At 42.2% G+C, this 12,140-nt stretch overlaps 2 protein-coding genes across 2 annotated transcripts; both read right to left on the bottom strand.

Annotated features, from left to right (window-relative positions):
• On the bottom strand, positions 1 to 2,642 carry LOC115662363 (putative receptor protein kinase ZmPK1). Its single transcript, XM_030584514.2, is given in 1 exon segment — positions 1 to 2,642. A coding segment is annotated over 1 exon segment (2,424 nt). The 5' UTR covers positions 2,547 to 2,642; the 3' UTR covers positions 1 to 122.
• Positions 2,643 to 8,154: 5,512 nt separating this feature from the next.
• On the bottom strand, positions 8,155 to 10,855 carry LOC115662355 (putative receptor protein kinase ZmPK1). Its single transcript, XM_030584504.2, has one exon. The coding sequence runs from the start codon at positions 10,727 to 10,729 to the stop codon at positions 8,291 to 8,293; it is 2,439 nt and encodes an 812-aa protein (XP_030440364.1). The 5' UTR covers positions 10,730 to 10,855; the 3' UTR covers positions 8,155 to 8,290.
• Between the last annotated feature and the right edge of the window lie 1,285 nt (positions 10,856 to 12,140).

The following is a 12,140-nucleotide window of genomic DNA, read 5'->3' as shown; positions in this document are numbered from 1 at the left end:
TCACGACGAATAATCTCCTTCTCATTTTCATATAGATACAGAATGAGATGAATTTCTTGCATAACAGTATGACGACACAGTCATTTACACCAAACAGAAAGGCGAAAAATTGAAAATCGATCTTAATCTTCATCATCTGACTTAGGCAATTTAGGTTCATCATCGATTTCTAGCAGTTGATGCACTATTGAATCCATGGTTGGTCTCTTGTTCCTGTCCTCCTCCACGCACGACACACCAATCTCAACAAGCATTCTTGCCTGCTTCCTGCTATATTTCGCGTTCAATCTCTTGTCCACCAAATCCTCTATCCCCAATTCATCTCCACATTGAATACTCCTCTTCATCTCCCGGATGAAGACCGTCAGCTCGGCCTCCTGCTCCTCGTTCTCTGCTTTCTTCACGACCCAATTCGAGAGCCGAATCCCCCTCACTATCTCCAGGACCATCACCCCGTAACTGTACACATCGACCTTCGCCGTGATCGGGAGGTTCAGGGCCCACTCAGGCGCCATGTAGCCCTTCGTGCCCCTTATGCGCGAGAACTGCGAATTCGTGCCGTCCCTCTGGAGCAGTTTCGCCAACCCAAAGTCTGCGATCTTGGGCTCGAATGTCTTATCCAAGAGGATATTCTCGGGCTTCACGTCGCAGTGGATGACCCACTCGAGGCACTCGTGGTGCAGGTATGCCAGGCCTTTGGCGGTGCCGAGCGCGATCCTGAACCGATCCCTCCACTCGATGAAGTCCCCTGAGAACAAGTGCTTGTCCAGGGACCGATTCTCTACATACTCATAGACCAAGAGCTTGTGCTTGCACTCACAACAGAACCCCCACATCCTCACCAGGTTCATGTGATTTATCTTCCCAATTGTACTGACTTCAGCCCAGAAGACCTCCTCCTCATGGTACACATCTCCGAGTTTCTTCACTGCCACGACCCTTTCGTCTGCTAAAACGCCCTTGTACACGGATCCTGACGCTCCCCTCCCTATCTCTCCCTTGAAGTTCTGGGTCGCACTCTTGAGCTCCTCATAGCTGAACCTCCTGAACTGGCTCGTTATTGTGCGGTACCCATCTTCCACTATGCTCTGGACATCACGCTTCCTGAAGAGGATCCACCAGCTCAAGAAAAAGATGAGGATCTCGATCGCCCCGATAGCGGACGCGAACCAATAGAGGTAGGCCCATCTCACCCTCTTGCCTATACTGTCATACAAGGTTAAGGAAGCTACCAATAATTGGTCTCTGGCCCTGGAGCACTCAGGATCACTGCCGTTGCGAATCGGCTCCAAGGATGCGACCAGGGAGACGGGCAGTTTCAGATGTAAGGTTCCAGGAAAAGATGGGGCCTTGTAGCCGTTGAAGAGCGAGCTCTTCGTGAAACACAATCTTTGCGTTTCACGGTAGCTGAACCCCAAGCAGCTGCAGTCATCCAAACAGGCCTGCCTGCAGAAATTGAACGAGGCGTTGTTGTTGTAGACGAGGTCGAAACCGTAATAGTCGGTGTTGGGAAGCGCCATGAACTTCATGTCCGGAGACTTGGAGCAAGTAAAATTGAACTTGGGCTTGCAACCTTTGTCCCAGTCACTAGGCTCGCTCATCTCATAACCTGGGGGGCATGTGCACTTGGGCTCAGGTGTGTATACACAAATCCCGTTCCTCCCACATATCCCATGCACATTGCACAGTCCCGGAAGCGCCTGCCACGTCACCACCCACGACCCTGACCGCTTGTTCAAGCTATAAAGCCTCAGGTTCCCGTCGGGGTCCATTGTCAGCCGCCGTTTGATCCCCTGGCCTTGGTCAGAAGCATTGAACTGAAACTGGTCGCTCGATTGAAAATGGCCCATCTCGTCTAGGACTGCGATCCGGCTACTGTTGTAATTTGTTCTCCCGTTCGCGAACACGTTGAAGTCCGGGTTAGGCCAATAGAGACTGGATATGTCCGGTCCGTCATACATCAACCTCAGCACATTGTCATTGTCGAAGTACAGGTTGAAGTAGCCAGAGTAAAATGCTCCTCCTTTTAGAGATGACACCAATTTCTTGCTCTTAGTGAGGAGCTGGTTTGGCAGCAGAGTATCAGTTGGATACTCAAAGCTTTGCCATAGAATTGTCCTATCAGGACCTCTGAGCACAAGATTACCCGAATTCAAGAGCTCGAGCGAACGGGCATCTGTAGAAGTCGTGTTGGTTTGCCAGACCACAGAACCGTCCACGTTGGTCAGGACCAACGAGCCGGTGCCCCGGAGCGTGACCTTAGAGCCTTGGCCATTCACGGGCTTGTCCCGGTTGGCCGTCCAAACGACAGTCCTGCCTGAGGAGTTGGTGAACCAAATTGAGAATCAGTAAGCATTGCCTCCAAGGCCATAGAAGCCGCATGCGAAGGTATTATCTGGGGATGTTAGAGTGTCTGAGTCATGTTCTTCAACTGATAGAGAGGAGCCTCTATTCAAGGTGTTTGAACTTGCAAAGGAACAGCATATGGAAAAGATAATGAGTGGGAAGAGAGAAAAGCTTGAAATGGTGATGGTTTTCTGTTTCATCGCTAGAGTTTTAGGAAACAAATGGACAGAGAGTTATGGACTGCGTTTTGTTTACAGATATATGAAGAGCGCGATTTCACACACACACCCCTACACACGCACAGACACATATAAAAGTCGATGACTTGCCCGAAGTGAACGTCTTTCTATAGTTTTAGAAAAATGATACCTGTCACAACCGGGGTACATACTTTTATTTTGATAATTGATATTATATAATAGAACGGCATTATGGAGTCAAGTATAAGCCGTTAAAGGCCAAATAAGAGGAGACAAGGAGAAATTTTGGTTCACACGATTTATTTTGATTGACCTAGGGTCTAACATCTATGAACGAAGAAAATCATCATCATGACATGGCTTCCGGTCAAATATACCTCACTGTTGGAATAATTTCCTATAGTTTGCTTACAATTTTTTTCAAAAGCCTCAAATATTTTCACTCCTGTAGGCTGTTTATATCTAGGGGTGTGCGGGAGACTTTGTGGAACCTGAAGACCATGTACAACCTGCATGGTCGGGTAGGTTCCATAGCGGGTATTAGAGCTTGTAGGGGAAGTTCGAGGTTTCAAAATTTCGGAACTGGCGAGTATAGGTTGGTGTGCGGTCACATCACCCTTTACCCACCTTGCACCCTGCACCCTATGCAAAATACCTATAGAAAGGTATCGGTTTACCATGTATAATTACTCTTTAATTAAATCTATGTGTACTTAACTATTTATGACATTTTCTTTTTCTTTTCGAAACTTTCGCATTTATATATGTGAAAATCCTAGTTGATTAGCAATCTCCATTCCAATTAGAAAAAATAAATCTCCAACTTCATTTCACCCTCCCTCTCTCTGTGACGAGTTTGGCTATGTCTATGCGAAAACATTTTAATTCATGCTCTTAGTACAGTTGGATAGGCTTCTATGTAAACTCATAGATTTAAATGATGGGTGGAAACTGATTCAATTCTTTATTTTTTTTTTTGGTGCTTTTCATGTTTTTATCCTTTTGGAATTATGTTAATATTAAAAAGGAACATGTGTTGTATAGGATTATCCGTATGTTGTGTGTTAAATGCACAGTATGCTAATAATCATCGTAACAATTTTCTTTTAATATTTTTTTTTGAAAAAAGACGGGTAGTTGAGGGTATTTTAGAACCTGTGGAATCGACACGTTTTAAGATGGTTCGAAGAAACTATAAGATATGTTCGAGGTTCTAAAAACCTAGAACTAGTACCTATAAAGTATACTCTAGGGTTGGGCAAATACCCTACCTACTTTTCAACTTGGACACCCCTACTTGTGTATTTACCCCATCACCTATTTGCTTAAACAGTACAAAATCAAGCACTTGAGTCTATTTTTAAAATGGGTCTTGTTAAAGAGTTTCGGAGTACTTTTTAAGTATAACAAAATAGGGACTATTTGGATTTCCAATGTGTCGATTACACATAACTTGAGAAATACGGTACATCAAAAAATTGCACACTTGCTTTATAAGAATTCTTATTCAGTGCCCCAAGGGCAACATTCTTTTCAAACTATTCAAACTTTCATTTTGACGTTACGTTGTGCGTGGGGAGTCTTGTTCTGTTAGTCCTTGTTTATTTCACTTGCAAGACAATATTTCCTGTCCATGTTTAACTCCATGGCATACTTGAGAAATAGCAAAATTACCTAGTCTCAACTTTATTGAAAATTAGAACTTAAGTCAAAACATTTATAAAAGTCAATGTGAATTAATCTTCTTAGGGCCAGTCAATGTTTATGCTGACCTTGTGAAGGGGGTCCAATTGGGTCGTCGATTGGCTGAGAAAATCGCGATAACAAAAGCCATGTCGTGATCGCAGGTTGTCAAAGTGGCCATGTGTAAACAGATCAATCTCGGAGTATATCCCAATGGTTCAAAAACAGATCAGCGTGGAAATGGACTGGAAATCGTGTCTTTTCTTCCATGATATTTATTACAAATTCATAGGAGCAAGGTGTAAAAATAAAGCACAATACATATTTCTTCCATGATATTTATTACAAATTCATAGGAGTGAGATTTGGAAAATATTTTTCTAAAAATAATTGCTTGTATCACTTATGAAAATGAATAAATGAAAAATATTTTTATCATCAATGAAAATGTTTAGACATAAATTGTTGCCGATAATAAAAACATTTTTCATTAACTAATTATTTTAAGGATACAAGCGGTCATTTTTTAGAAAATATTTTTTAAATCATTTTTTTTCTGCGAAACAAACGGAGCCTTAATTTTGGTCGGAGGTGAAGACTAGAGCGAAGACTTTTCCAAGGATTTTGCTGTCTCTAGAAAGAAAGCCACAACACAAACAAGTCAAGTGTGAGAATGTTTTCCTGGATTAATTACTCAATTAGTGTTTCCGAGATACTTGTTAACAAAATCACATAGACTACGTTGCACCTCTGACCAAACTTAAAACCAGGCTTCGATCTAACCTTGTTCATCTCACTTTTATGGTATATCATTATTTATTATTCATTTATCAATTGTCACGAAATGAAACTCTAATGTATGTGAAGAATAGTCTTTAAGAACCTTTGCATGTTGAGCATGCCTATCCATGAAATATAGACTGTGAACACCAGTTTGAATAAACCACCATCAATTGACTGCAGCAGGTTGCGATTCACATTTTCGTGTCCTAATCAGACTTTACAATCGTGTCAAGTCTTGTCATTGAAAATGGCTATAGTTTCGCCAGTTGTGTTATAGAACTTATTCTATACGTTAAAAATCCATGACAATTCGTGTCACTTCCAGGTTTGTTAAATGGTCGTATTTATATATGTTAATTAGTATTAGAACCACCGATACCGGCACTGTAATTTGAAGAAACCAGAATATAATAACCAAAGAGCAAGTATACTAGAACTTAAAACCAGGACTTAGCTCGAATGAATGGTTCCCATTAAAGGGTTATTTCCTGGGAGGTAAAAAAGATGACATCTCTGTTCAAGAAATACACGAAAAACCCAATGTTTGTACTGGTGAGACACCAAATTCGTCTCACAGGTCTAGCTCCGAGACTGTTTGTGATTACTGACGTCAAGAATCAAACCTTTATTTTGCACCTTAAAAGACTATTGAGTCAATTCCCACGTCTTCATATTCCCTGTGAGAAGAAGCACGGGGTTGCTTTATTCCACGAGCACTTCATTTTCTACAAGCAAAGGACGGCAGAAAGCTATGTTTTCATGGATAGAAAGATCTTTGTGAAAGCTTTCGTTTCTTGTTGTCTTTGCTCGGCTGCCCAAAGGAGACGACGTCCCAATCCTCCAAAACCAAATTCTGTGTGCTCAGTCTCTTTTGTCAATCATTTCTGTGCGACTTTTGTCCCTTTATTTCAGTCCTAAAGACAAAAAAATGAGGAAAATCTTCTTTGCGATGGCCCCCCTTAAGAAACCCAGTTGGCCTTGACGTCATAGGGCCTCTTTGCTCTTGCAGTACTACCAGAAAAGGCAACGATGGAGGATCTAGTTACCGCGGGATTACTTCTTCTGGTTTTACCTGAAGTCGCCACGTCAGAGTGCATTGCCGCAAAACTTTTAAAAATGGCCATGCTGGATTTGGTCGTGAGACCTTCGCAAAAATTGGGCGAGCGTTCGCCTGGAAAGGCTTGATTGTACTTTTTCAAACTCTTAAGACTCGATCCCTCATTAAATGAGACGTTTGCGACTATAGATGTCATTTCCCCTAATATTTGGTGCAAGTTTCTCTGCCTACGATAAGTTTCGTAAAAAGAATGAACGAATTTTCTCTGGTGAGCCTAGTAGTTTGAAATATACGAAAAAAATAAATTTGTGATTTCTTAGATCGGAAGCCCACGTCAAATCAGTATTTTGAAAATCGGACCCGTTGGTTCACGGATGAACGATTGGTCCTCCAGTTTATATTATCATACCACTAGAACATTAAACTGGTCAAAAACCGATTTTGACCCAGTTCAACCGTTAAGTAGCTGCCTGACTGAATAGGATCGACACGTAGAATGAAGGTTGTAAAGGGACGATTCGGACATTGGACCAACCATAGCACTCTCCATGCGCTCAAGGTAGAAGCATCTCATATTAAGCCTATTAGTTTCTGCAATTATCTCTAAAAAAACAATATCTAATGTCAGTATTAACAGAATGAAACGGTGGCACCCTTTACTTACTACTCCATATAAAATGCGTGGCTCAGGAGGCATTTCTCCATATGAAAGTAAAGAAGAAGGGGAAAGATGGCCGGTGTGCACTGAAATTATATATGGATAAAGCCTATAATAGAGTTGAACGGAATTTCTTGGACTGTGTTATGTTTCAGCTGAGCTGTGATAAGGTGTGGATTGACTGGATTATCACTTGCGTTAGATCTTTCTCCTATGAATTGATAAATAGTGGGAGAAGGTTTGGGAAAGTCATTCCAAGTAGAGGTGTTAGACAAGGAGGTCCCCTTTCCCCCTATGTTTTCATCCTTGTTGCTGATGTGCTGTCTCATTTACTTGTAAAAGCTGTACAAACAGGCATACTGCAAGGAATGTACTCTTCTTTCATCTTTCTTCCGTTCCCACCAAAATCTAGCAATAGCTGTATCCAATCCCTCGTACCACAAGTGATAATCCAGCCAATGCACACCTTATCCCTAAATTACTATATTACTTTTCAATTTTCACTGAAACATAATAATGACTACATATATAGAAGCAAACCCTATGCATGCCTCCATAATTTAATTTGTCCATATATATACATTATTTTATTATTTAACATATGTTGATACGATGACATGTAATAGAGTAATGACTAAAAAATTTAATGGAAAACTAGCCAATCATTAATTAGCGTTGCACCCTTGATCAAGTAAACATTTATTTAACAAATAAACAAAGAGTAATGTTTTTTTTTTCCTTTTAATGTTGGGATACTCCCACGTGTAGGGAATAGAAATAAAAATAAAAAAAAAGAATCACCGGTTTTGAGACCGACCTAGAACTGGCTTGGACCGCTCAGTCTGGTTCTAAGACCAGGTGGGCCAGTTTCTAGTTCCACACGTGGAACTAGGACCTACTCGGTCAGGTTTTAGGTTCCAGGGCGGGAACCAACCCACTCTGGAACCGATCTCCTATACTTTGTATTCTCTCTTTTTAATTAAGATGGTAATTGTTGCTCCGATTTTCACCGTATTATGTTGAAAATACATTTTAGAATCAATCAATGATGGGCAGAATAATGTTAATAATAATTCCATCATAATATTTAGTGGTGATTTATATTGCACATTAGGATTTTTATTTGTGATGGTGCAGAAGCATCTTCTGAATTTCAATGCCTTTTAATAATCAACAAATGTAACTTTAGATTTTTTTTGTCCAAAGAGGAGTACTCTAGTTAATTCAAATTTAAGAGAAACGTGCAAGCATTGTCAATTAAACGTGATTTTCTCTTCATACATAATGACGCTACATTGGGCAAATTAATATAAAACATTGTCTCTTAAGGTAAATTTATTCGTGATGCCTACTCAAAAGTAATAAAGAAATTATTTGTAATTAAGCCATCTTTTGATTTAATTAATGAAGATTCTTCTCACAGTGTCATGATGAATAATCTCCTTCTCATATTTAGAAATAAACAGAATACATGAATTTCTTGCAGAACAGTAAAAATACACAATCGTTTACACAAAACAAAAAGGTGAAAATGGAAATCGATCTTTCATGTTACCAAAAGCATCAGCAAGAGGCTTGATTTTCATTATCTGACTTAAGCAATTTAGGTTCATCATCGAATTCTAGCAGTTGATTCACTATTGAATCCATGGTTGGCCTCTTGTTCCTGTCGTCCTCCACACATGACACGCCAATCTCAACAAGCATTCTTGCCTGCTTCCTGCTATATTGCCCTTTCAATCTCTTGTCCACCAAATCCTCCATCCCTAAAGCCTCTCCACATTGAATCCTCCTCTTCATCTCCCGGGTGAAGACTGTTAGCTCGGCTTCCTGCTCCTCGTTCTCCTCTTTCTTCACGACCCAATTCGAGAGCCGAATCCCCCTCACTATCTCCAGGACCATCACCCCGTAACTGTACACATCGACCTTTGCCGTGATCGGGAGGTTCAGGGCCCACTCGGGTGCCATGTAGCCCTTCGTGCCCCTTATGCGCGAGAACTGCGAATTCATGCTGTCCCTCTGGAGCAGTTTCGCCAGCCCAAAGTCCGCGATCTTGGGTTCAAATGTCTTATCCAAGAGGATATTCTCGGGCTTCACATCGCAGTGGATGACCCACTCGAGGCACTCGTGGTGCAGATAGGCCAGGCCTTTGGCCGTGCCAAGCGCGATCCTGAACCGATCCCTCCACTCGATGATGTTCCCCGAGAACAAGTGCTTGTCCAGGGACTGATTCTCCACATACTCATAGACCAAGAGCTTGTGCTTGCCCTCACAACAGAACCCCCACATCCTCACCAGGTTCATGTGATTTATCTTCCCAATTGTACTGACTTCGGCCCAGAAGACCTCCTCCTCATGGTACACATCTCCGAGTCTCTTCACGGCCACGACCCTTTCGTCCAATAAAACGCCCTTGTACACCGATCCTGACGCTCCTCTCCCTATCTCTCCCTTGAAGTTCTGGGTCGCGCTCTTAAGTTCTGCATAGCTGAACCTCCTGAACTGGCTCATTATTGCATGGTACCCATCTTCCACTGTGCTTTGAGCATCATGCTTTCTGAAGAGAATCCACCAGCCCGAGAAAGAAATAAGGATCTCGACCGCCCCAATCACGGACGCGAACCAATAGAGGTAGGTCCATCTCACCCTCTTGCCTATAGTGCCATACATGCTAGATGAACCTAACAATAATTGGTCCCGGGCCGCAGAGCACTCAGGATCACTGCCGTTGCGAATTGGCTCCAAGAATGCCACCATGGAGACGGGCAGTTTCAGATGTAAAGTTCCAGGAAAAGACGGAGCCTTGAAGCCGTTGAAGAGTAAGCTCTTCCCGAAACACCATCTTTGCGTTTCCCGGTAGCTGAACCCCAAGCAGCTGCAGTCATCCAGACAGGCCTGCCTGCAGAAATTGAACGAGGCGCTGTTGTTGTAGATGGCATCGAACCCATAATAGTCCGTGTTGGGAAGTGCCAAGAACTTCACGTCTTGAGACTTGGAGGAGCAAGTGAAATTGAACTTGGGCTTGCAACCGTTGTTCCAGTCACTAGGCTCGCTCATCTCATAACCAGGAGGGCATGTACACTTGGGCTCAGGTGCGTACACACAAATCCCATTCCTCCCACATATTCCGTGCACATTACACAGTCCCGGAAGCGCCTGCCACGTCACCCCCCACGACCCCGTCTGCTTGTCCAAGCTGTAGAGCCTCAGGTTCCCATCGCGGTCCATTGTCAGCCGCCTTTTGATCCCCCGGCCTCGGTCAGAAGCATTGAACTGAAACCGGTCGCTCGATTGAAAATGGCCCGTCTCGTCTAGGACTGCGATCCGGCTGCTATTGTAATTCGTTCTCCCGTTTGCATACACATCTAAGTCCGGGTTAGGCCAATAGAGGCTGGATATATCCGGTCCATCATACATCAACCTCAGCACATTGTCATTGTCGAAGTACAGGTTGAAGTAGCCAGAGTAGAATGCTCGTCCTTTTAGAGATGACACCAATTTCTTGCTCTTAGTGAGGAGCTGGCTTGGCAGCAGAGTATCAGTTGGATAATCAAAGCTTTGCCATAGAATTTTCCTGTCAGGACTTCTCAGCACAAGATTGCCTGTATTCAAGAGCTCAAGCGAACTGGCGTTGGTGGAAGTCGTGTTGGTCTCCCAAACAACGGAACCATCCACGTCAGTCATGACCAACGCGCCGTTGCCCCGGAGAGTGACCTTGGAGCCTCGGCCATTAACAGGATTGTCCCGGTTGGCCGTCCAAACGACGGTCCTGTCCGAGGAGCTGGTGAACCAGATTGAGAACCAGTAAGCATTGCCTCCAAGGCCGTAGAAGCCACAAGTGAAGGTCTTATCTGGGGATGTGAGAGTGTCGGAGTCACGTTCTTCAACTGATAAAGAAGAGCCTCTATGCAAAACGTTTGAGCTTGCAAAGGAAAAACTTGTGGAAAAGATAACGAGTGGGAAGAGAGAAAAGCTCGAAAACGTGATGGCTTTGCGTTTCATTACTGGAGTTTTTGGAAATGAATGGACAGAGAGTTCTGGATTTTGTTTTGCTTACAGAGATATTTGAAGTGCACGTCGATTACGCGCGCACACACGTGTATATGGTGAGAAATAGCAGTCTATGAATTGCCCAAACTGAATTTCCTTCTTTAGTTTTAGAAGTACGATATCAGTGGGCTGCATAGTTTTGTTTCGATATCTGATCAAATATTATATGAATAGTCAAGTATAACGTCCAAATAGGCCGAATAAGAAGAGACAAAGGAGAAATTTTGGTTCACACGATTTGTTTTGATTGACCTCGGCCACATCCGTGATTAAAGAAAATCATCATCATGACATTGCTTCCGAGGAGCCAGTTGGGGTCATAAACAAGGGAGAAGAAGTAGGCAATTGAAACAAATGTACTTCACTATTGGGATTATTTCCAGTAGTTACACCAACTTATACCGAGAGGTGTGTAGGAGAATCTTTGAGCCAGTAGGCCGTATAAAACCTACATGGTCGTGTAGGTTCCATAATGGGTGTTAGAGCTCGTAGGATGAGTTCCAATTTTCGAAACTAGTGAGTATATGATAGGTGCCAAGATTTAGGGTCATACCACCATATACTCACCATGCACCATGCACCCGGCACACTTTGCAGGGTATCCCCTAGGAAGGTTCGAGTTTACCCCGTATAAAATCTCTTAATTAGATATACGTGTACCTAATTATTTATGGCTTTCTCTTTTTTCTTATGATATTTTGACATTTTTATTTGTGAAAAGCCTAATATATCAGCAATCTCCAATTCCATTTACGAAAACAAATCTGCAAATTCATTTCACCCTCCCTCTCTGTGTGACAAGTTTGGCTATATCTATGTTGAAACATTTTGGTTCATGCTCTTAGTACAATTGGATATTGACGTGGAGCAAATAGCAAATGGTTATAGGGAAACTTCGAGCATTATAAGAGTGAGCGGTTCCACCTTCGCCTTAGATGACGGGTCAATTTCAAACAATCACAACTTTTGATCCGAAGGAGTTATGACGGTACAACATATCAAATCAAAATCCTCGATTTCCGATCCTTCAAAGATAATCCTTGATTTCCAGGCCTTCTCAAAGATTTCAGACGTAATTTACAGATTTCGGAACGCGTTTTGAAGACTTTCCCTTTATCAATATTGTTTTCTTTAATTATGTTATTTGATTTTAAATATTTGATTGTATCCCAAAGGACGACCTTCCTATAATAGGCACTTAAGATATTGTAAATGGTACTTCAATATTTAGAATAAATGTTATATTTTGGAATCCTTTTCCAAATCTAACTTCCTTTGCGTCAAATATGCTTTCATCTAAATTCATAAATATAAAAGATGGGTGGAAATTGATTCACTTCATTTTTTTTGTACTAAAATGGAC

This window comes from Syzygium oleosum, unplaced genomic scaffold (assembly GCF_021117445.2).
Source record: "Syzygium oleosum isolate NSW1041296 unplaced genomic scaffold, Sole_v2.1 Sole_v2.09, whole genome shotgun sequence".
Taxonomy (NCBI): domain Eukaryota; kingdom Viridiplantae; phylum Streptophyta; class Magnoliopsida; order Myrtales; family Myrtaceae; genus Syzygium; species Syzygium oleosum.
Note: the sequence above shows the minus strand (reverse complement) of the source record. Positions and strands in the feature narration are given on the sequence as shown.

Excerpts from the sequence above, each read along its gene's own strand:
- LOC115662355 (XM_030584504.2), bottom strand. The coding sequence starts at position 10,729 with ATGAAACGCAAAGCCATCACGTTTTCGAGCTTTTCTCTCTTCCCACTC.